At 36.3% G+C, this 27,007-nt stretch overlaps 2 protein-coding genes across 3 annotated transcripts in view; one reads left to right on the forward strand and one right to left on the reverse strand.

The window, feature by feature from the left end:
- Positions 1-1,181: 1,181 nt before the first annotated feature.
- Positions 1,182-3,031, reverse strand: LOC113508577 (rab GDP dissociation inhibitor alpha-like). The gene has a single exon (XM_026891701.1). It carries the CDS (start codon positions 2,938-2,940, stop codon positions 1,609-1,611), a length of 1,332 nt encoding a protein of 443 aa, XP_026747502.1. The 5' UTR covers positions 2,941-3,031; the 3' UTR covers positions 1,182-1,608.
- Positions 3,032-4,065: 1,034 nt separating this feature from the next.
- The window catches only part of LOC113508578 (probable phospholipid-transporting ATPase VD), a 48,226-nt gene continuing 25,284 nt past the window's right edge, over positions 4,066-27,007 (forward strand). For both annotated transcript variants that reach the window (XM_026891702.1, XM_026891703.1), the window contains exon 1: positions 4,066-5,430. In XM_026891702.1, the coding sequence (XP_026747503.1) occupies positions 4,616-5,430 (815 nt within the window). In that variant the 5' untranslated portion in view covers positions 4,066-4,615. The remainder of the gene's footprint in view (positions 5,431-27,007) is intronic.

Here is a 27,007-nt window from a genome sequence, read left to right on the forward strand (position 1 = left end):
CAATGTTGGATTGAATACCACACTTCGAAAATTTATAAAATTTTGTCGCTAATGTAGGTATAACTAACATCGTGCCACAAAAAAACCCGACTACGGAAAAAAGCATCTGAAAAGTATGAAACAAGAATATATTCCAGAATCAACGAAATACGGTATAGTGAGCATCTCCAGGTTATGGCCGTATTCGCATGCCGTTATGATTTATGCGTGCTTATTTAAGTGCTTACAATGGCATGCGACTACGGCCATAACCTGGAGATGCTCACTACCCGTATTTCGTTGATTCTGGAATATATTCTTGTTTCATACTTTTCAGATGCTTTTTTCCGTAGTCGGGTTTTAGTTTTTATAACTTTTATTTTTATTTTTCTCTTTTTGGTGGCTTGTGACAATTACTCAAACTTCACGTTCAGGACAAATACCGTGTCTAGAGCATTTCCAAATAATACGGTCAACACACAAGAGATGGCGCTAGCAGGTCGAACAATTTCTAATTATTCAATCTTTGCTATTTTATTTTTTATTTATTTTAAGTAATATTTGTAATGCCAAATGGTATTTCAATACTCATTGAATCAAAACTAATGCAAGTACGTTATTTGTGAAGAAAATCAATTTATTTAGTGCAACTTTTTCTGTCTCATCGGCTTTTTTTTTAAAGTAGCCTATTTTTTATAGAAAAAACTAGCCTATGACACTCCTGGTGTTAAGACGAATCAATCGACACCTCATTTGTCAAAATCTGATGAGTACTTTTTGAGCTACGGTCTAACAACCGATTCAGATACATACATACATACATAGGGTGTCAAACTCATTACCCTTCCTTTTTCCGTAAAGTGGTCATTTTTATTCTATGGTTATTGTCATTATTTAGAAAATTATCCTTTTCCTAGAAATTTTTCCTTTATTTTTATTGTCTTTTTAAGTATTTTTGTTTCCATTGCTTCAATTATAAATTTTGCAAGATCAGATTTTGAATAGAAGGAGGCGACGTAAATTATAATTGATCTTGAAAAATTCAGAAGGAATGGAAACGAAAAGATTTAAAAAGACAATAAAAAGAAAAAAGAAAGGAAATTTTTTTAGATTAAAATAAACCAATTAATTTTTTTTATTTGTAACTAATTATAAGGAACAACTTTTAATGTTTGTTAATAATTTAATAAATAAAAGATACAATTTTGTACACGTTTTTTATTTCTAATCCAGCATTAAAGATTTTTCAACAATCAAAAATAAACATCCTGTATCACCGGTCTATGTTATGGCGCGAAATTTAAAATGCTTACACACACATACAAAGGAACGCTCGCCGCTTCCTCGCGCCATTTCATTTCGGCCGTGCATACGACGGTAATTATTACGAGCGTGGGTCAATCACACGAAAGGTTAAATAATTTTTTTTTGGCAATAAAATGCATAAAATCATTTTTGGAACAACTGGGAGCATTGTACATACATTAATACTTGATCTACTATTGGTACACTAAGCTCTTAAATATTGTTAACCCAAAATCCCTAGAGAATATTGTTATTGATGCCAGAACAGTTCTTAAACAAATATAAAATTAACAAGCAATGTACATAAATATGATATATGATAATTCACTGTTCTTCCTCTCCAAGCTCCACTTTAACTTTGGAGAAGTCAAACTCTTCACCTGTGCCAAACTTGTATATTTTGATCACATCTAAGCAGGTTGTCTCAAAGTGTGTGGTGGCATCATAAGACTCAGATATGAAGATTTGGCTCTGAGTGCCATCATCCAGTGGCTCATAGTAGTCCGATACAGACACAAACTTCTGTCGGATGGGACCAAGGAGGTCCAAACCAGGCTTGATTTCAGATTCTGGGTCATTGGTCTCAACCGTGGTAGACACCATAGCAATGAACCAGCCCTTGGCTGCCACCTGATGTGTGTAGGACACAACAGATATGTAAATGTCAGAATTCCTGCCTACTTGTTTTTGGGGAATGATAATTTGGGTAGATAGAGCATCTTTAGTGTTTGGAATGGGGTGATCCAATAAACAGATGCATCGGATGACCTGAGCCTTCTTGCGGACACGGTCAGGTACATAGCTGGGGTCGCAGTACACCTGCTTACATTTGGCAATTTCATTGCCAGAGCGTACACCAACAACTTTACCACCCTCTCCAAGAACTATTTCATCAATGGGTTTGTCCAACATGTAGGTGCCTCCATAAATGGCAGAGAGACGAGCAAATCCTTGGGGCAACTCACCCAGACCGTACATGGGGTACAGGTAGGGAGACTTTCCATATCTTGCAAGTGAGTCAGAGTAAAGTTTAATGCGGCGAATGGTTTGTATAGCAGGTTGCTGGAGGTAGTTATCATTGAGGTAGAGGGCCAGTGCATGGCCGGTGAAGTCTTGAGTGTTCTTGTCAAGACCAAATTTGTCATACAGCGACTGCATGTTGGCCGTACTAGGGTCAAAATCTTTCCAAGTCTTGGCATCATCTTCCTGGAAATCTTGAACGTAAATTAGGAAGTTGCGGAAGCGCCTTTTCTCGAACATCCCCATAAGATCGGACGCCAACGCCTCTTTTTGGTCGACGGGCACTTTCGATATCTTTCCTCCTTTGTAGACATAGCTGCCTTCCACGGATTTGAATTCCAAATATCGGGTCACACCCGTGTGAATGAGTAGTTTCACAAGGAGCCCATTGGCCATTAAAAGTTTAGGAATCAAATCTACATTCCAGTCGCGACCTCGGCCGTATGTTTCATCAGGGGCCGGTGCGTTGAACTTTGCGAACAATTCTTCTAACGGGGTAATTGACGCAGATTCACCGCCGTAGTACTTATTACGATCAATGTGCAATACCTTTTTTCCGGACACGGAGAGCATTCCACTGAGAATGCATTCCTTCAAGCCGGTTCCCAGAACTATTGCGTCGTATTCTTCATCCATGTTGAAAGTTACAAGAGAAGGTTTTCCAATACGAAATAGCAAACCGGGAGGTAAATGTCAAAATGTCGGAAAGAATATGGCCGACTTCGGTGACGTCGACGTGTGAGTTGGTGATGTTAAATAACTATTTCAATTTTATTTTAGTTGATCTTACTAAATCAAACAATTTTTGATTAAATCAAGATTAATGTTGAACATTTATTAAATTCTATTACGTTGCTGATTTTAACTTATTTAGGAGCATTACATTGCTTTTGGCGAAATGTCTGCACAATTTAGTTTTTCACTACACGACACATTGACGACATCCGTGGTCCCCGGTCGGGTCAATGTAAAAATTCACTTCCTTCATTGTCTCGGGTCTGGGTGTTTATGGTACCTTCGTTGTATTTGAATTCCCTAACACAAGTGCTGTAGCAACTTACTTTGGGTTCAGAACAATGTAGGTATGTGATGAACATCATATAAAAAATCGCGAAGTCAATTTAATTTGGAACAGTATAATACAACAAAGCGCTGTTAGAAAAACTGTGTAGTATAAAATATTTAATCATTTGCTTGTGTTAACGTAACGTACGCTTAATAAGTCAGACATCAATAAATGTGCGATCATTTTTTTCACAAATTGTTTTGAAGAATTCTCGTCACTATTATTTATTTACTTTTCGTTGTGCAAATACGTCAAATGTTGCCCATAAGCGTTTTTACCCACTTTAATAGATACATTCCCTGGTTACTACAAAAAGGATCACAGAAGTAAGAAGCATTGTAAAATTTTTACGTTTTTTTTTAAGACTACAAATACGTGGATCAAATCAAACTTATAATGTATGAAGCAATATTTTTTTAACGAATAGTTTTGAATTCACGTCTCTATTATTTATTTAATTTTGATTAAATGTTGCCCCTGAGTAATATTACCCAGTTTTAAAGATAAATTCGATTGTTTCTTAATAACCAAGTTCGGAAGCATCCTAGAATCTTCATTGTTTTTCGGGAATAGCTAAAATTTCATGAATAAAAAATAAACTAATAGATCTTCTTCAGGACTTTCGATGTATTAACATTTCAAATCGCGGTTCCAGATAAATAATGATTAAGTGTCTATTATTGTATATTGTATTTAGTTTCAATTAATATTTCAGACATAACTTTACCGCAACGTATATTATATACCTCTCTTTTAATTTAACAAGTAATAAGGTTAAAAAAAGGTTTTACTAGGTTCTTTTTAAGTTAAGTCTGGCAGCCCCATGCCTCTGTTGTCACTGTCAGTTTGTCGTCGACCAAGCAATGAATGAAGCAAGCAAGTGTCAGTCATTGAGTTCAGTTAGTCTGTCACTCATCTCGTCGGTTTTGCTTGTTTTTAAGTTTCGTACTCTTTCGTGTTTAAAAGCACTAATGTGATCAAACTGTAATACATAATTGTAAAAGTTTCGACTATGCGTTCTACTATGCCTTTGACAAAATTTATCTCTACGCCTAGTGTTTTTTTTTAATAAGTATGTTAGTGATGTGTAAATCTGTGAACAGGTGACTTCCTACCATATGTTTGAATTGGTACGGCACATTCTCCCTCAATCACCATTTACGAATACCTCTCAACATAGTGTGGCGACACAACAGTTTTAAATGAAAGGTAAAAGTGGGGTGTACACCGTTCAGATGAATAAAAATGTCAACAGAAGGCAGTGGAGAGACACCTGCTACAGTGCCGTGTTTACCTGGGGCACCAGAACAAACCTATCTGTTCCCGAAAGCGAAAGGGCACTCGAGATCTATAAGTCATGGAGGGACACCGATGCTCGCGGGAAACCCCGCAGCGCCGCGACCGTCCCTCAAGTCAGCCATGCGCGGGCACCAGCGCGCGCTGTCGCACGGCCAGATCGGCGAGGGCGGACGCCCCGCCTCCGGGCCCGGCCACAGCCGCACCGGCAGCCGCACGGACTTCATCCTGCCGCCGGGACACCGCGAGCCGCCCGCCGCCAGCGCGCAGCCCCGGCTCGCCTCCGTGCGCATGCAGCACTCGCGGCAGGCGTCCCGATCAGACTCCATCTACACTATTCGACGCACATCAGTGGTGTCTCCATGGAGAAGAGCTGCATTCTGGTTACTGAGGAGACAGCAGCCAACTGTTGATAACCGCCACCTCATAGTCACCCCTAATCACCTGGTGCCTGACAAAACGCCACCCAAAGACCACCCTAATGGGAACCGATGCGACAATAAAATTAGGACTACAAAATATACTCTGCTATCATTTCTACCGAAGAACTTATTTGAACAATTCCACCGGATTGCCAATGTGTACTTTATATTTATAGTGTTGTTGAACTGGGTGCCTGCCATCAGTGCATTTGGTAAAGAGATAGCGATGCTGCCAGTTTTGTTTGTGCTTGGTGTGACTGCTGTCAAGGACTTGTTTGAAGACCGCAGGAGACACAATTCTGACAAAAGAATAAACAACTCATTCTGTAGAGTCTACAAAAAGTAAGTAAATAACATAAGCATAAAGTAGTAAACAAAGTGAAATTCTAGATTCTGGCTTCAATTACAGGTGTATTAATTATCATGTGGTCAGGCTTGTAAGTAGAAATATGCTTGCAAAGCCATAAAGTAAAACATTCATAAAGCACACCTGCTTGCTACCCTCTGAAACATGATGGCAGTGGAGCTGATTCCACTGTGCATTTAATAAATTGTTACTACAATTTTTAATGAGACAGACACTTTAAAACTATTAAAAAACATTAATGAATCCAGGCATTAAACTAGTTGTAAGTTGTAACATAAACCACGTCCAAAGTAATGGCAAAGTGATTAGTGTCGTCGTTAACGCCAGACTAACTTATTTATGCATTGAAAACCGTAACTTAAAAAATTCCATAGTATTTAACAAGAATTTGAATCACTCATAATAATTAGTCTGAAATCGTTGTCTCAAATATTACCACATGCAACGATTTTACCTAATGGCGTGACTTATGGATACTTAAAATGTGCTTTCTATTATTACGATCATGAAATCGAACTAATATAACTGATAATTTACTGTTTGAAAATCAATGTAGGGTGGACAAACAAAAATCAACTTTATTGCTCTGCAATACAGGCGTCCGTTAATGCTAGAAACCGTAAATCAGATTGCTATTTCCAAGTGAGTATTTCGCCATGTGTAGGGTATTTAACAGGTGTTAGTGACAAGTTTACTGTTGGTTATAAGTAGCTTAGGTTCGTTTCTAGTTCAGTCCTCGGAAGTAAAGTTAAAGCTTTTTTTGTCTTGTCCAATGTGTCTGAATGTGCTCCCAAACATTTCTCCATCCTGTGCCACTTGAAAAGAACAAACGAAAAACAAAACTCGCTTCGTTCATGGAATAAATACACACAACACGAAACATTACTTCGTCGATCGTCGTTAAAGTCGCGTAAATAAGATATGAATTGAATAAATAATAGATTTTATACCGTTATACATATCTAGCTTAATTCACAATACCAACTCAAAAACACCAGTAGCGCAGAAAACTAAATGCTCGGCTGCGCTAAACGGGTCATTAATTGTGAATTTAATCTATTGTGTACGACTAACCAGGAGTGTCCTAATTCTTATCTCTAAATACCGATATTATCGAAATTTAAACATTTTCCTGCTATCTTAGTTCTGTATTATTTATCGAGAAGTTCACAACTCAGGTATTTACTATTTAGTTGGGTTTCCCGGGAGGCCAAATGAACGGGATAAAAAGTACCCTGCGACCTCCGTCCCAAGCCACCTTTCCGTCAATTTTCATTACTCGCGATACTCTGGTTCAGTCGCAGAGCTGTATTGACTTAATTTCACATTAAATATTAGCAGGAGATACCGAGTAAAGTACGGCAACGGTTTGCTGTACGGAATGTGTGATAAAATATTTAATTAAAAACGTGCAACGTTCTCCCCTCGTCTGACTCATAGAACTTTACCTACGTACGTAATTACCCTAAAGCACAATTTCGAGAAATCACATTTCCAGTCAATTATTAAATATTGCAAATATACAATGAAAGTAACAGCTAATGAATTACTATTGCAAAAGCATTGTTTTTAATCTTACTAAGTAGTGCTAATGACGATATGGTGATCGTCAAACTATTTCCAAATGAGTTTTTAACTACTTAAGGGTTTTAAACGTTACGTTAACTAGCTAAGCTAGGAATATCAAAAGCATATTCTTTTAAGTAAATTGTGTTTCTAAAATTAAGTGCGCTTTAACTAGTTAGAATTTCTCAGTGTTATCGAAGTCATAAATCTTCAATTTTCCCATAAAACTCAATCTCAATTTACTGCAACTACATATGCACAACCTTTTGTCTATAATTTTTGTTACCTTTGACTAATGTAAAAGTTATACGCGAGGCTTACTTGCATTATTTTACGGGATGTATTAACGACAATATTATACATAAACTAGCGAATGTCGTCATCGAGATCCCATTTGATTAGAACCTGTTTATTTATTCCATTCATTTAATTTCCTCTGTCATTCATCACACAATCCATCCATCGTTATTCAAATCGTATATTTTCATTCGTTTGTCTCTTCTTACTACCAACATAGCAATTTAAAAAGCGTTATTTTACTTACTAATGTACGCGCTAAAGAGGAAGTTAAGCATTGAAAAAAAAACCTTCAATTCTATCTGTTGATAATAAAATAATATTTGACCGTAAGAACTGATAATATTTGATGCTATTATAAGAACAAACACTTATTTTAAAAGGGTATTAGATAACAATAACCATTAAATGCTGTTATCACTTATCATTTTCATTCTAAAGAACATTACCGCGGCGGACAATCTGGTATTATAAATAATATTTACCAATCACCATCACCAGATAGAAAGAACTCGCGTTTCAGTATATTTGGTGTTATTTCCGCAATGCATGTCATATCCTACTGACCGAATTAATGAAAAAAATAAAATATTTTTCGTTGTCAAGCATTTAATTATTACCCCTTATAAACTTCACCGTTATAGGAAAAAAGCGTAAATAAATTGTAATTCGTGTCTATTTTATAAGAAATGTTTATGTTTACTATTTAGCATACCATTTTTGCATAAACATATACATACCTACATATTAAGAGCCTTAATGCCGTATGTACCTGTTTTATAAAAAAAAGTCGTCGTTAAAAAGGTCTGATACAATGCACTGTTATCTCGAACATTCCTGGCCACGATAAGTTCGTATTGTATAAACTGGTGTTGGCACCTGGCGAGGTGGAGACATTCATTAAAACTATATCAACTATCACTCGACATGAATTTTATTGCACTTCCTTTTAAAATTCACTTTACATTACTACAAAGAACTAATTAGTTTTTAATTCAACAGAACTGTTAAAACAATTCCGAGTTAAAACATCAAAAATGAGGTCGTTAATTAAATTGTGATAACAATTTTCTGTTCGACGAAAACTGAACGGACATTTCAATTAAAGTTCAAATGTTACTATTGTATTAGGAATCGGAAGTTTGGGGACTACCCACAACCGAAATGTTGGGTCCTTGACCTTACATAAGTTAGACTAGTATGAGTTATGAGGCTATGATATCCAGTCGTCTTAAATAATAAAGTGCATGTCCACAACACATGATTATGGCTCGCTACATGTGTAATTCATTCGACGTACGGTGAATTTCTTATGATGTTTGCTACTCGAAGTAGTTGGGCGTTTCGGCCACACGGGTAATAAATAACGCATTAATATTACAAACTTATGATGCTAACGGAGGAAGTTCACGTAGCTTTTGGATGTATTTATTTATTCTATTATCGTTTTCCATTAGATATACTCATTATTTACCACCTAATCTCACCTTTGTATTTCCGAAAAAGGAACTGGATAATGAAAAAGGAAATATATATCATGCTTTTTGTAATATTCATTGGTATTTCCGGCATATTCTTCGTTTCTAGCAAATGTCAAAACCTGCGCCGGCGCAAGCTTCGTTATATCATTGTGTGTTTAACTCTCTTCTAGTCAACATACGTGTAGTTCGTATTCAACTGTATATCTGGCCGACTACCACCATTAATATTCATATAATAAACGGTACCGAACACTTGACATGCTTAAAGAAACACTATATTTCATCCATCCAAGAGTGATTAGCGATTTTATTTACGCATCTTAAAATCTTTATAAAACTATGCTGCGTGGTAATCAAGCTAAGTTTATATTAAAATAAACGAAATTATATCTGCCCTTTTTTCATAGATTTAAAACTATTTGCGTTAGATGTAAATTAGAAAAAGTACCATAATTAATTGTTGTATGCAAACTTCTAAAGCGATGTTTAATGGTGGCGCACTTAGCGCTTGTCCTCCATAGTTTCCGTGTCACTATAAAATGAGCACATGTAATCGAGCCGCGGAACCACAGCGCTGTTTGCCCAGTGATCGATGACTCCTCAAATATTTTATAGATTCCACAAACACCGCCCTCCACCTAAACCACTTCCAACGAAGCAGCTTTCACACGTTAACTAGAATTACAATTGATTGTCTTGACTTTGTCCGAGTGAGCGACAAGGTCGCACTACACTTTGTTTTGAATATTTATGTTTACTGTCTAGCTAGGTTTTGACCGTAAACGTTTCCTGATTTCTAGACACGTTCTATAAATATTATGATGCAAAAACGCTAGACAAACAAAAACTTTGACCATTATTGACGCAGATTACCTACATTTTAATTCAACAGACAATAGTTCAGCACTCGGATACGTTGTGATTGTTTTATATTATTGAGATTCTAATAATTGTTTTATACACAAACCGCTGGTATTCATCCAAAGGAAACCAACCAATAATAAGCCGATGCAAATCGTATAATTGTCTTAACTAGAAAAACCTTCGTTATAATATAAATGGCCGGCTGTTAAGTGATATTAATTAAGTCACGCTAATTTATTCTCTTGTCGCTATCGGAGTGCTGTGTCATAAAATGTTTGATTCAATCTTTTATGTTCACGATGGAACACATAAATGTGTGAAGTTTAATTTGTAATTCACGCTCTCAGTCGGTTGTCAGTAAAATGTTTGATGTTCCGTTGTTAATTTTCCTTTTTTCTCTGCCCTACGATAAATATGCACTGGATTTTGTATTCTGCCGTGTAAAGCATATCATTTAACTTGGCAACATCAATATTGCGTAACGGAGGAAAAGCACCGCTTTCTATTTAGCCATATTAATTGGTTTCTATGACGTATGATGTTGCGCCATGTCCCAAGTTCCGCAGAAACGGAACTTATTACTCGCGACCTCCTTCGCGGCATTGGGATTTCTAGTCGTGTGTTTGTGGTAAACCCAGATTAATACATTCTTGACACGTTAGGTATTTAATAAAACAGTGTTCGTAAGATGAGACGCGAATCGATCCAACTGCAACCCGAAACCTTGACTACAATCTTTGATTTTTGGGTCAGTCAGTAAACAAGTCGTATGTGTAAATCCTTCAGCATATTTGAGTAAGCACAATAAAAGTGTTTCTAGCATTACTATTTTCAAAGAATTATCGAAGGACAGCGCATCATACGGAAGTTACGTGTATGGTGAGGCAGAATTAGAGCGATCAGTGCACTGTTTTATTAAATAAAAACTACATCTAGTTACCGCTTAGATTGTATCGGCATTCGAATTAAAAATAGCTCGATCGCTCTCAGCGACACCGTCTGACAACTTTCAATATCATAGGTAGGTAAACGCTCTAAGGTCAAACGTCACTCGATTATTGTGAATCATAAAAAATAAGTGATCTGATAATACAGAAAACAACTGTAGAAAATTGACTTAGGAATAAAGAAAACGTTCATTTAAATGCCAACGCTCAAGTTATGCTCGATGAAGACGACTCACATTCACAGATATTACCGAGAATGACAGTTTACATATTTGATGATGCATTTGATGTGTCGCGCATGGCCGATGTCCGGCCATTAGCTGGAGACAGTGATTGCGGTAGAATCAATGTGTAATGAGGGTTTAGGACGGCGCTGGGACACGACGGCGACGCTAACTGGGTCACTGGTCAAGGTCCCCGCACAATGCCCGAGTCCTGTGAGCGACGGGTGCGTGTTAAACGTCCAAATGTAACTAGGTACCTACGAAATTATGGTAACGTTTAAAAACTCTTTAAATACTTTAGATGTCACTAAATAAGAACGTTTTTGTTGTGATTAAAACTGAATTAGGACGAGCCTTACATAAAAAAGCGTTGTCTAGTTTAGAAAATGATAGCTTCGTTCTTTAGTACATCGAAGAGGTTGGTAATTAATTCAAAGTTGTAACTTATCTCATGTATACTGTATTAATATACATTCTCCTCATTGTGAATCATCAATATTTTTCTAGTTGCCACTGATATCATTTATCAGTTATTTTGCAAACAATGCTCTATTAAAGCATCGCATCGGAAAGAGGTTGCGCAGTTATATTGTAAGGTTAAAAGGTTAGACAGGAAACAGTTTGTTAGGCGGGGTATATCCGTGGCCAGTCGCTTAACTGACCCTCTTAAGTCTATTGTCTTGCATCGTCTGTCTTCATAATAAAACTTGTTTATTTAATTTGCTAAAATCGCTCATTTGCCGCCAAAGAAGGGTTTGTTCAAATCATGTAAATTTCTAAGTAAAAATTAATTAAACATTCCGATAAATTTTATGATAAAAGTACGACTGTGTATTTACATATGTATTTAAAGCAAATTAAAAACTACATGAACTCAAAATAGTCAAAATACAATCTCGAGGAATAATTAATTCTCACGATTGTCAGTGAATCTTAAAAAAGCATTGGTAAAGAAGGTCATAATAGTATTAAACAATAGCATTCTGACTGGCCATGGGCAGTCTTAACCTGTATGATATATAACCGTATAAATGACGCATGAACTGATAACGGTATCAGCGCTCAAATGGACAGATTATCTGTACGAGTTGATTCATAAAAAACGAATAAAATCTGGGGAGTGTATCGCGTGGATGTAAAAATCAAAGATGGCTTGTCTTCTCCTAAATAACTCGTTGTTTTACATATCGGGAATGTAGAATGATTTGCAAGATTTTTTTGAAGAATTATTTATACAATGATTCCTCTGTTTCCTAATCTCTTGAGTACATTTATGTATAGGTCAAGTGATAAAAAAATATACCGGCCTGTGTAGAAAAATATACCTAAAATATAAATGTAAAATACAAACCCGCAAAGCTGACATTTTGACTAAGTTTGCGTTCTCGGAAGAACTTGGCTCTACATGAGATTTTAAACTTTTTTTACAAATCAAGACATATTCGTCTAGGCAACATTTCACCTGGAACTATAATATGCAAGTCTTTTCCTTGAAAATGTGGAATTGTGAAACTAAATATTTTCACAAAAGATCCTTGAGCTTCTTCTCTTTTTGCCCCTGAAGAAGTTTAGGCATCTCTTCTCAAAGTACCTTGTAAAGTAAGCAGTACTGAACAACGTTTTGTAAGACGATTGAGAAGTAGTCGTGCAGTAGGTAAATATGAATATTACTAGAGCTAATTACCAAAATGCTTTACAAGCATACCAAGCGTGTAGTTGTAAAACAGCTATGTGACATAAAATAGTTTGTTACATGCGACTGGTGTCAAGTTAGTCGCAATATGTAGAATGTATTATAAATATTTTGTAGTTGCAATGTTTTGCTTTCTCTATATGGGATCTTACAGTTCGGTCAACTAAAAAGATGTGCTGGGCCATCCTTTGTAGTTTCGGAGGCCTAAAATATCCAACAGAAATTTTCACAATCCTTGTCTTCACCTTAGTCATGCCATTTGGATGAGCCGCCGTTTATCAATCAGCTACGCTTATAAAAATATACCAAGATAAAACACTCTTATCTCAACACATTTGCCCTTTTATACACATTTAGGTACCTTGAACAACTTGAAATTTTAGGGAAGTGTCAAGTATTTAATACAAAAGCGACTCCTTACTTAACAGTGCCTTATATTTTTCTACCTATCGTGTTTACTAGCAATAAACGAAGTTCTCAAATAAATAAAACGTCAACCGTTTTTTAAATTGAATCGTAATATGCCTCTTTATTACGTTTATTTGATAAACGAACTAACAGAATGTCAAACAAAACACTGTCGGTGACTCGACAAGTTGTAAGTTAACATAACTGGGTGTTTCCTAACTTCCGAGAAACGATTACATTGCACGACAACTTGTGTGCACTAGATAACTTGAATTCGATTCAATAGTTCTTGATATTTGATCGATTTATATATAAGACGAACATACAAACATTGCTAACACATATTGAATGAGTTGACAATGTTTACAAATCCGATCATTAATTAAGGAAAATAATTTTGTTTTCCTCATTTTATGCAAATACGTTTTTCTCTAAATATGGATTCAAAATGACCACATAAACATGGTTACACACTTTATTCTGGTAAATTGGTAATCGTAGTTGTTCAAAACAAACAGCAAACAACTGTTGTAATCGTCACAATTAACAAACTGGAGACCTCTTGACCTCACCATCATATCGCAAGGTTTACAAATAAAACCGTTACCTATTCACGCTGACATGTCTAACAAATTGATTCTCTTTGAGTCTCACGAAGATTCAACAATCTGTTTAGTCATAATTACAGAGAATAAGTAGTTAAAGTAATAAGTACATAAACATGCAAATTTTAGACTGTAAAATGGAAAATGAACGTCGCCGCAGTCGAAGTAGGTCGTATTAAATTCTCTAGCGATGCGAAGGTCTTAATAATATGGCGAGCTTCCATAAAAGTTTTATTTGTACTGCAGTCCAGCATAGTTTATATAGTATTAAAGAATATTGCTAAAGCTGTGATGACACCCACGTAGCTTTGTTATATACCTCTTTATTGCTGTTTATTAGTTAGATCGCACTTTATTGTCCCATTCATAGATTTATTCGATGGCTTTCGTGGTGACGAAGATTTCGAAACGGAGTTTTATTATTATATTAAGTTTGATGTTGAGTTGCGTTTTCACATATGAAGGGGACATTTTCCCACTCAATCTAGGTACCTAAAATGCCCTCGGTAAATCGTATGGTCGAATACTTCTGAACAGGGACAAGTCCTAGTTCCTAAAAATCGTAAGATATTCCCAATAGTACTTTAATTCAGATAGTACACACGCTTACAATATAATCCTTATACATTATGTAGGCGCATAGTGTACGATTTGCTTATATTTAAGTTGTCATGTTTCGGCCAGCAAAAGGGTCATTGGCTTCGGGTAAATGGAACACGTCAGTCGTGCCTACCAGGAAAATAGTCCAAGAATACATTGCACCTATAACCTGTATAACATTCGTATGAAGTTTTCCATATAAAGGGGTTCAGTGTTACCTCTATAAGGGGACATTGTACGCCGACTATGAATGATCTATTAGAAATTCTATCAAATGGTTTCATTGACTTGTAATGAAGCTTACTCTTAGATCACTTGATTTGACAGATTCGATTTTATCAAGAATATACTGTTTTGTGCCCATGTCGGTGCTAAATGATGAGTCCACGGAGACTGAACCTTGTACTGTTGACAACGTTTGATTAAGTAGACACATATTACCCAATCCAATGTATTACCAAGCAGTTTAGCTAAATAGCTGTGTTATGACATAATTATGATACATGGTAACTATTTAACACTTCATTTAGTACCTATCTTGGCGATATTTTTGACTATACGCGCTATGCCACCCACTTTTTTTAGGGTTCGGTATCTCTTCGTCTGTCTGTCACCAGACTGAATTTAATGAACCGCGAAAGCTGTCCAGCTGAAATTTTCACAGGTGATGTATGTATGTCTGTTGCCGCTATAACGAAACATAATAAAATTAAACGTTTCCGAGTCTGATTCGCACTTGACGATACTTATTCTCAAACACATTCGGAAAGCAAGTCATGTTTTCTTGAAGTCACATTGATTTCAATTAACAGAATTAGTATTAGAGTCCCTTTATTTTATTCAACCCTGCATAGTACGCCTGATCTCTAGCCAGAATCAAGAATAATCTCAAAACTGCGCTTGCTGCAAATCAGTTCAAAATATCCACAATTCCACCAGCTTTACATGGTCGCCTTGATATTTTACAATTAAATCATAGAGTACACAAAGGTTTTCGAGTACTCGAGTACTTTACGTGGGTGGCACACTTGTGCAAACTCCGACGTCATATCATACAGGCGACGTTTCAGTTCACTCACTATCGCTAACTTATCGACAATGTGGAAACTCGCATGTTAATAGTGAGATACATATGATTCTGCATGTTCCACATTATTATAATTGTTCTCTTGATTAGTTGTTGACAGTTTAGAGCTTTAAATTGCTACGACATGATTTTCATCTTTATTAAAATGGAGTTCTTTAAACGTTTTCCAAATCCAATTATAAGTGATTTCTAAAGTTTTTAATGAAAGCCAAAGGTTAAATTTTGATCTCGCAATTAAGTCTTAAAGTTAATAGACCCTTCCAAAGGATATGTTTACCTAAAGACTAAAAACTCTTGGCATCGAACCATCCCACTATCAAAACACTTGAAGTACCATTAACTCGTGACCACTACAACTCCAGCCTTAAGCAAACATAGGCCTGTATCGTAACCCGTTCCCCAATTAACCGTCTCTCAAACTAGTTTGTTTACCTGTACTTAAACAGACTCGTTAATGTCATCACCAGTGACATCAGCATTTTGTTTTCGAGTATCTACTATATTGACTCTTTACACTTAACTTGTTTAATGAGTTTAGAAGATTTTTGACTCCAGATACAGTACTGTAACATCTCCGTCCCTCAAGATTTTTGGAAGGCATAGTTGCCAGAGAAATTTGGTTCTTTATTTCATTAGTATATGGCCGGCTTTCAGCCCCATTAGATTCGGATGTATACCGTAAGTTACAAAGCACGACTGCCCACGTCACTTCCACAATCCATTAATGAAGTTCGATGACATTTCAAGGGTCGTATTATGAAGTGTTTAACCCATCATACTTGAGTTATGGAGGTAATGAAGCTGTCTGTTACCCATATCGACAGGAACAGACGTGATGGTATCCTCTTCTCGCATGTTCCGGCTGCTCTTTATCCAGCTGCAAACATGAGAAAATACAAGAAAACCAGATAAGCCCATGCGCATTCATGAGCTCATTTAGTAGTAATGCATGCAATACGTGTGTAATGTATAGATCTTGCCGTCACCGGATTAATCCACTACTCGTGAGTAACCCGGTTTCCGTACCGTGTGAAAAAGGGGTAAAAGTCGTAATAAGGCCTCATAATTCTCCGTAGAAGGGCGCGGAGCATTCCTGTTTGTTTCTGGGGATTTCCATTCAGAAAAACCCACGTTGAACATATGTTGAGAGTAACTTGTTCAATTCCTAATATCTTGATTATACCAGTTCTACACAAGCTCTTATGTAATTTTAAACTCGACCCTTTCTATAAAAAAATTGTTTGAAGTATTAGATCAAAGACAAATAAATTAAGTGGAAATCGATCGGTATCATTAGTGTGTTCAGACAACAGGTGGATGAGGTAACTTTACTGGTACTTTATTAATTAGTTAACTGTCGCGACAATTACATATGTCATTTTTAATCGATCAATTCTCACTTAGCATGAGGTCACTAATAAAGTACCGTGTTTTGAGGAATGAACTTAAATGCTGTGATTCCGTGATTAACACGTTGCCTTATCTTCCAAATTGTTGTTTTTAATTACTGTTACGTATCCAATATTGTTGATGTTTTTGATTATAAAATCGTATTGTTTAGGTCTTCTTCTAACAGAATTGATTTATTATTTACTACCGCATAAAACACGTCCAGTGTTTGGAAAACACTTTGGTTTTATTTACTTATTCTTGTTATACTTATATCTGAGTAGATTATGAGAAGAACGTACCTGCTTCTAGAACACGTAATTCTTCATTTGTGTATTCGTTGTGAGATTTTAGCGGGTCTTTACACAGCGCTCCAAATTATTTTGTACGATGTGTATATTTCGAGAATTGTTAATTAGAATAGCGGTGCGCGAGACAACGGCTAATTACATTGCTTTTGTTTGAGCACTCCCACGCTTTGTTGCTCCGATGCTGGGCCCTAAGGGCAAGTCACCTGTTAAAACACTTGATAGTATATCTATGAGAAGTTTTATTTAGAGAACTTGATTGCTGGCTTTTATACTATAGATGATGCAGATATCAGATTGAAAAGAAACATTTTTGTATACTTTATTGTATCACATCTTAAAACAGGATAAACTTATAAAGGTATTGCATTGAAGCTTAAAACAGTTCAATGACTTATCGTAGCTTAGTTTGAATTTTAAATATTTTCTAGAAATATCTGGTACATTCTCGCTACTCATAAATAGTTTATAGATGGGTTTACGTGGTATACACACGAAGTGGTGCCGACGCGCGCTCGGCTCCAATCGTGTCTAGAATGGGGTCCCGCAACGACCGCGGGAAAAGCCGCTTAACCTCGAAGATCAATCTAACAGCAGCCGTTAACCACGAGACTAAAATAACAGACGACCAACAGGCTTTATATTACTGTATCTAGAACTATCTGAAGTTGGAGATACTGATAAAAATGTGGGTACTTTCTAATCGAAATAAAATTGGCAATGAAAAATGAGAACATTGTATTGACTTCTTAAACATCCAAAAGGTAGACTATGCGGTAACCTGTTCTGATACAACTGCATTTTCTAATAATGCAAATCTGCTTGAATACCGTTTCCGCTCAATTATTTATTTGCACTTTTTAAAGATGTCGACATAGATCGAACATCCGCCTTCAACTTTTAAACATTGATTACGCAAATCAGTTTTATCATCATTTCAAAGACACGATTAAGTATTTTTCGAATTTTAGAAGTGACTACTTAGGCAAATATATTTTCACGTTATTTCTGAGACAAGAAAAACTTCATCAATCCCCAATTCTCCTTTTTTAATTTTAATAATCAATTTTACAGCTTTTCCTCTAGTGTGCATTCTTAGTTATAAAGTGTCTACGCATATTTGTTTGTTTTGATAATAAGAAGAATAATTGGAATAAGTGATGGGTGTTAATATGAAGCCTAACTAATGAAACCGCTAATTGCGTGCTTCACATTGACCTTGGCGGCGCGACCTTACGCGGGCCACTAAGTAAGGACATTGGCATTTACGACATGTAAAACAATATTTACCATATCAAAAACATTTAAAGTAAATGCAAGCCTATTATATTATTGACAGACAAATACAAAGGGTTATGGTTACATTTTCTCGTATTGATTATGATAGTATTTTTGTTTGTATATATATGTTAATAGTTTTTTATTAACAGAAGGCTATCCTGACCTTCAGAACTCCTGTAATATTAAGTGCACTAAACAATTGTTATCAACTTTTCTGCCACAACAGCTTCCTCATATTGAATAATAGCGGCTATTTTTATCTAACGCTAATTAGGTATTGACTGAACGATAATTGTTCCTACTCACTGAACGCTGCTAATCACTTCGCATTCTCTTAATATCTTCACGTCAAGCACATTGGTTTTGCTCACGATTCTGCAACAAACATCAGGGTTGGACAATTTACAGTTCGTACGTGTGGAGAATCCATCTTGATTATGGAATTGCAAGGCTGTGTAGCTAATTTGAAGTTATTGTTTGTGTCTGTATATAGATCGTTTCATTTGTAGTACGTACCTACTGATGTAGAGTTTAAACCGAGCGACAATGACCTCTTTTCGTAATTAAACAAACATTATCGAAAAAACATATTTCAACGGAACGTTTGACGTTCGTCAACTCTCTTGGCAAGGAATTCTCATTTCTGTGAAACCTGTCCAACTATTGTTCTCAAACGTAGTCTGGGGCAACGCACTCTAATATGTATACACAAATCTTAGAACAAATACTTTCATTTATGCGTCACCGCTGTCATTTTTATGGTATTTGTCTCCATCAGTCATTTCGAGGCGTGCCTAGTCTAAAGTTTGTGATCTTAAATGTTAAAACAGTTACACGGTCACCACTCCCTCGCCATATGTATAATGCGATCGGAATGACCTTTGATGGAACTGGAAACTTGAAAGCAATCTAGAAAATATGTCATACGTTCTAGCGATGTCTATGTAGTATTGACTGAAAGGAAGGCGGCCGTTGACCCTGGTAAGCTGTTGGGATTTAGCGGTGCTGAGCTCCCTAGTCTTGAGGCGTCGCCCTTAATAAGACGTGGTATATTTCCCGCAGCTCAAGTATTTGCCTAGTTTAGCGAGTCTCGCTCGGCTGGGCAGCACACGCAGTCGCCGTGATGTCTTGACGTCAATTAGTACTTTTGCCCCACCCACTTGTTTTAGTGTTGCTTGATCATAACTTAATTTACGATCACTTGCTAACAAGTGGGCGTCTGTATACATGAGCTCTTCATAAGTTATAGAAACTGAGGTGTTACCTCATGGAAGGTTCAATGGACGATTTTTATTAAAAGTTGTTGTTTAAAGACCGCTCCGAATAAATCTAACTTTGATAAATCCAAGGTTCCAGAAAACTTGTTTCGAGGTGAGCTGATTTCAAAGTATTCTTTAAACTAAAGTCACCTCGAAAATACAAAAAGTTTGACTTAATAAATCGCCGATTTCATAATGATCTAATTAATGTTGGAATGTAAATAAATGTGCACATTATTGCCTTAACTCACGAAAAGCCTTGAAAACTTGATACGAGATTAATTTGGTATCGACGTTATTAAGGAAACGTTGTTCAAAAAGTCTAATACCTCCCGGGTTTTGGTGGAAAGGAAACATTTAATAAATAGTGTTACGTTATCTTATGTAATCAAAATGTCAACTTACGTAGCTTATTTACTTAAACACACACGGCGTAGATGTGTCAATAGTGAAGTTACAGACAACATTATTGCGTACTGACTTTAAAGCAAATAAATATAGTATATCCAAACTAGGTTCTCAGCGTATTAGAGCGTCCGTGAGTCGAACGTCCTACATTATAATATTTATGGCGATCCCATTTCTTTGTCCCTGTTCGCGTTCTATTTAAATGATGCCCATAATGGATTGGCTGGCGTTAGTCTACCGTAGCAAACTCCACAGAGATCAGAAGTCGAAATTAAACCGGCAGACTAATTCAGTAATGATTCTTTTGTTCGCTAACAATCAGCTCAGCTTTTGACCCTCTGTACAAGTAGGATTAATCTAAGTCTGGACTGTAGCGGACATATCTGGTTTTTACTGCCAGTGTTATAATAGTGATCTTTATTTTCCTTGTTAAATGTAATATAATTCAGTATAATTATTTGAAGAGTAGAATTATTTGTAACGGATTTCTGACTTTTGTCTCGCAACATACTTCTCATTTCAATGTAACAAGAACGAAGTTTACGATGGCATCCTTGGTGTACCTACTGCTCTCATAAACTACTAGAGACAAGGTTAGGACAAACTAGGACATGGATATCAGTAGCGTGTTCACCTCCAAACGCCGTAGCCGAAACCAATTTAATTAATTCTGCACTGGACACTAGGTTAATTAATTTCCTATTGACCTTAGAGCCAGGATAGTAGCCCCGCCCACCTGGAACCTGCACTGTCACGGAAAACTCGGCCTTCGGTCAACTCGACAGTACATCTAATTACTTTTTTTCCATGACTGTACCTTATGAACAATTGATTAGCGGACTTGATTGACTTTCTATCTGTATTGGGTATCTTCGCACGCTAACACGATAAACAATGTGTTTCCAATGTCGATACTCCTGAATTAATAAGCTATGTTGTATTAAAGTTCCGTGTTCGCAGTACAGCTTTACTATGCTGGGATATTGATTTTGATGGATCTATAGAATTCATAGAATCACTAAATAATAACACATGGTGAGTTATCACGATTAATCATCTTTTGTCACGTTAAGTACGCTAATTTAAAAATAATTGGTTAGGAATCTTTATTTCATTTTTAGTGCTACTTAATAGCAGTCTTAATAGTTGCCAGCATTTGTTTATCATTGTGGATGTTACAATCAACACTCGTGTATCGCAGTGTTAATAAAATACTCGTTTCAATCAATCACATGTTATTGTTCTGCGGCTCACGTCACCACTCCCGTTAATGCACAGATTGTGTTACAAAAAACTAAAACGGTGATCTTCATTGTATCGTTGTAGAATATTCATGGCACAGTCGCATGCAAAGTGAGTGGTGACCACGAATTACGATGCACGGTCAATGTCGTTACAGTAGCGTGTCGGCGAGCCCTGCCCGCGTGCCCGCGTCCGGGTCACCTGCGCTGTGTCACTGTGACGTGACAACTACCAGGAAACGGGAGCGCAGCCATGACTGTCCCTCATATCATAAAAACACACCTATTGGCCTTGATCTTGTTTAATGAACTCCACGAGAATATTTCTTGCGCCATCAAAAGTGTATGTTCCACTTTCGATTTACTGCTTTGCCTATAACGGTTTACAATCAGCATCTTTAATAGAAACTAATGATATGTATCTATTGAAATATTTGAGTTGTAAACCAGTTTTATAATTTTGAGGTTCAGACAACTTGCAGAATATTATTGTCTTGATGTTTACCAGAAATTGGCACACGAAACTGTCATCACGAATCACTTGTTTTAATTTATTGTACGAATAGATGAAATGGGTCTTTATATGGTATACGTTATTTGTATATTAACGAGCTGAATCGCCGGCGAAGGTCTTCAGTGCCCGTGACGTAAGCGCGTCAAACTAATAAAATTTATATTGACGTTTATGTTTATGAGCTCCGTGTTATTGGCAGTCACAGATTTAACTATATTGTTGTACAACGGACGGCAAGACACGGCCTTCAAATCATACTCCGAGTATTAAAAAATTCAGAAGTGCACACATTGTGTATGTTTTCACAAGAAAGCAGTATTGGCCCAATTCCAATATTGAACGACAAAATTGGTCAATCTATATGCAAATTTATCATTCCCACAGCTAAAATGGGTACAAAACCCTCGCTTTCGTTTCGTTGATAAACAAAGAATAACGAGCTCCGTATTAAATAGCCGCATTCGAACAGAATAGGATATAGGAATAACAATGTTCTGCATCTGCATCTATACAATTCGGCGAGTTTGTGAAAAAGCTGCGTCGCGATGTTGTTTTGCTAGTCATTGTTACACTTATAACATAATCTCTATTGTAATAGTCGGAACTAGTTCCAAGTCCCTGAGGTGGCTGAAGGTTGGCTCGCATCCGGTTTGTGTCGGGCCACAATGAGTCTCGCGAGGCGCTGCCTGCCACTGTTTTTGCCCGCGGGTGCGACGCTGTGAGTCTGCCGAGGCCGAGATCTGTACCAGCCTGTCACTTCCTACTGATAACTAACTGCTTTATGATACAAATACTAGTTGTTCTCCTCAACCTTAAAATATACGGAATTGTAGTGACCGCTACATTGAGTGTCGCTAGTACCGCTTAGGTCACTACTCTGGGGTATAAAACATGTACTGGGTAATAAATTCGCTCTCAGACGGAATAATTTCGAGCGCCCTGACTATGTTATGGCCATAAGGATAAACGACCCGATCTCAACAGTCACAGCCATATTTACGACAACTATCGAATATACCTAAAACATGAAAACGGCGCAAACCAGAACTCTTCAGAAGTTCAAGAAAATACGTTTTTTTCTTTTTTTCACTACGATAAATCGTATTGTCGTCTCACAATTAATAAAAAAGATAATTAACTTAAAAGTCTTCTTGAATTAAACATATTTCATGTTTTAAATAGTTCAACAAAAATGGTTACAATGGTAAATGGTTTTTATTTTCTCTTTTGTGTGGCTTTAAAATGTAGCGAGCAACAGTTTCGTAAACAATACAATAACGGCGCACTCCATTAATAACATCAACGGAACGTTAACTTTTAACTTCGCTTACAGTATTGTTTGATTGTTTAAGTTGCCTACAGCTCACTAATTAGTTTTTAGGTAATTTAATTTCTGGTTTATCTAAACCCCATTCCCGTAGATTCGCCCGTGTGTCAGTAGATAGTTTAATAAACAAAATAATTTCGTCATCATCACAAGAAACAAAAGCATTGCTAGATTCCGTTTGAGAATTTCTGAATCTGCCTTGTGCTACCCAATATTTATCATAATACGATGTATATTTTACGATCATCTACGTAAGTACATAAAAATATGTTAATCCAGCATTGACATTGGTTGTGTAACACAATAATATCCATATTTTCCTTCTCCCGCGATCACGTTGTTCCGCGAAACCGTTCCGCATACGATTGGATCATGGATTTCACCGGGCTGCGCACGCGCAGGCTCTCGGCAGAAAAGAAAGCGAATAGATAACGGTACTGCGCGACTCACTATAAATTACTCGTATTTTGTTTTACCGCATCTTTACTATTGTGTTGACATTCTTTTTTTTGTAGTGGATTGTCCTAAAACGGGTCAAGATTGTTTTTAAACATGATGGTTTTAAAATCATCTGTGTCTTTTCCTTTGTATCTTGTTCGCATTTGTGAGGTAGTTTCTATAATTATGTATATATTTTGTCGTTATTAAATATATGATTTTGGCATCATTTAGTGTTAACGTACGCTTAAAATTAACGTAACCTCAACACTAGCAAGAAAAACAAAACAAACCCAGCATTCCTATACCAAGCAACTACATAAAAATAATTAATTAATTAATAACAAAATACACATGTTTTCCTCGTGTCCTTGTTATTAGTTTATTATGGTGTAACACGCGCGTGGGCTTAGTGTAAAATCACGTCATTTATGTTTGTTTCAAGGTGCATACGAGTGGAACAAGTCAACGCGTAGGCAGAAGGTTAATATGATCCAATATCGGTTATGTCACTTAATTTAAACAACTATATGTAATTATGCAGTCATATCGTGACTCCTGCATGCTTTTATCTGATCAAACAATTGTTTAGGTCTTTAGTTGTTGCAAATATTACAATTATTGCATTAATTGTAGTGTCTTGTAACCAAGCTGAATATGTCTTATAAAAAGTGGAAGGTATACAATGTCACCTTACTATGAAAACCTTTTATACAGTATTTTATTATTTCCTTTTATTTTTTAAGAAATTCCTTCAATTTAGGAACATACATGTAAAGAAAATTGCTGCAAAAATAAACCACTCTTCTCTCTATCTGTGCAGTAATTCAAATGCTCGTAAATTGAAATAATTTGCCTAATAAATGAACAGTGATGTTTCAAAGTAAAATAGTTTTTCATATTTAAAATATTTTTAATACCGTAACGGGCAATGACTAAAGCTATTAATGAAACTCAAAACAATATTTTATATCGGATATTCTATCGATTCATAGTGGCATAACAAATATTATTCCATAAATTACCCACCGTTACCGAAAATACGCCTTCTTGTTGTAAGCTACACGGCCGACTACAATATGAATCTCATGGACTCGGAGCATGGGCATTAAATTGTTTCTTTTTGGTCTAAGCCTGTTGATCACGTCTGAATTAAATGTTTCCAAGTGAATCCATGAAAACATCCTATACTATCCGCAATCCTCATAAACTTTTACCTGAGTGTTGTGAAAAGAAAAGTGTCACTTATGCTACCTCGAATTATCGAGTCATTTTGTCGCGGTCACGTTAAATAAGGACAGACATACTTTCGCCTTCGTATTAATATGGTTATATAAAAAAAAACTAGTTGCGGTCAGTGAGAGTCAATCGATTAGTTTTCTCCGTATCATTTACACCGTATATTAGATTATTTTAAACGTTACTTTACACAATATTTACGGTTTTGCTCAGGATACCATAAGATTTGTTTGGTACATTGTACGGTACTCAGTAACATCAAAAATGACCCTCTGAAGTATCATTCTGTCTTTATAACTGTCGATTGTAGAGACAAGAAGAAATGAAGGAACGTCAGCAATATGTCATACGTGAATACGTATGAACAAAAAATGCAGAACAAAAGCAAGTCAGGATCGAACCCGCAGCACGTCGTGCAATGCCAGTTGGCATAATGACCTCTATAAATATTCGCCTTCCGTATGAACTCAATGAAACGAATTGAAATAAATACCCAATGAACTCAATTAGAGGCTTGGTATGCTCGATTCTCGCCTCTTTCTTAGAAATGCAGGCGTAGAAGGATTTCCTCTCGCTGCGATCCTGACATACCGCTTTCACTTCATTGCATGACATTCTTCATACATGCCAGACGTGCCAGACGTGCCAGGCCGTCTGTTCTGGACGTCACATACTTGGACATAGTAGCGAATGTCTTTATCTAACCCATTAACTAAAGTTATTATAGGATCGTTAACGCTGATGTAATACGCTTAATTTAGTTACGAAATTAAAACATAATTAATCTGAACTAATTGTAAAACTCGTTTTAACTAAATGATAAATTAATTAGAATTTGATGCCGCGTAAACAGTCGTAACCATCAACTTTTATTTGTTTGTAAGCAGTCATGAGATGAATAGTCGACTCGGAACAAATCCCCAGCCGCTTACGAAACTGATTGGCAATTCAACTAAATTGATTTGTTGACAAACCTTTCGATTCAAATAATATTTGTGCCTGATCTGTTCATCAATAACATATTTTTCTGAATAAAACATGACGTTTGACATTTGATGTACGTCATTAGATGTATAGATTTGAATCAGGACAAATTGTTTGTGTTTTCATTTTTGTTACCCGTCGGTATATATTTCCTCCGATCGTTTTTCTAGTGATTTCATAGTAAATGGACATCTAACCCTCATTTACCGATTCAACCTCGCTTACCTCTAGCCTACAACAAACAACACGCCTACTCACTTTGTGGCGATTTCAGGCCATCAAGTCAAGGTTCCAAGTTGTTTTCGTTTATCACAATTCACAACAAAACCTTTAAAATTCACATGAGAATTGTCACATGGTTACTTAACATAGACACTCGAAAATGGGAACAATTAGCTATTACGCATTATTTCAAACTCTTAGCACCACTTAGCATTGAACTTAAAAATCGAGAAAAGATCTTTCAAGATCTATATTTACGTTGTTTGTTTACGATGCCTCAATAGGCGTCAGCAGTAAGATCACATGACCATGGAACGCCCCGGTTGGCTTGCAGATAATGTCCAGCATCCACAATTGTCTATTGAAACTCAATGCTTTAATAAAACTTCACGCCCAGTTGATTGTTGCTGTTACAGTTGATATTTAGAAAATTATATGGTCATGAATTGATATCTCACTTTTTATTTCATATAATCGGTATGCGAACTGTTTGTCATTGGGCTCGAACGACCTCATTAACGTATTTTTTATTTATTGTCTTTCATATGTTATACGGATACTTAAAACTTTTTAACTTGTCAAGCATTACTGTCATAAACAACTTTCTTCTAGTCTTCTAAAATGATATGTCATGATTTCTTTATCGTATGTTCACAAATACAAATCTGTTGATCATAGAAATGCTCGTTTAAAACTTAGAGCAATTACACTTGACTTTTATACGTGACCTCAATGGCCTACATTATAACAAAAACATGTACGCGAATGAACCTTTGTGAGAAACAAGGAGCTATTCACAACTCAGTGGTTCCTTTGAAATCAAACCAGTTTAGTCAGAGCCTACTCTCACAATATCATAAAAAACCCACTCGTATTTTTATCGTTTAGCCAAATTGGTTACATCAGATAATTCGAACGTATTACTATGGTTGTTCCACACATAACTTTCTAATGTCGGAAAGTAAAAGTGAACCGCAGTCGCTAATGGTACGATAGTGACGTCATCAATGGATAAGACTCCCTTTTGAGAATTGGTAATAAAAATATTGAGGGACATTTTAAAACGTCTACTGTAACTTTCATTTTAGTATTGAGTCTGATTATTATTGAGTCAGCTTTCTTCATTTTGGGACTCAAATTAATAATAATATTAAACCTACAGTGTGAAAC

Source organism: Trichoplusia ni, chromosome 2, assembly GCF_003590095.1.
Source record: "Trichoplusia ni isolate ovarian cell line Hi5 chromosome 2, tn1, whole genome shotgun sequence".
In the NCBI taxonomy this organism is placed as follows: domain Eukaryota; kingdom Metazoa; phylum Arthropoda; class Insecta; order Lepidoptera; family Noctuidae; genus Trichoplusia; species Trichoplusia ni.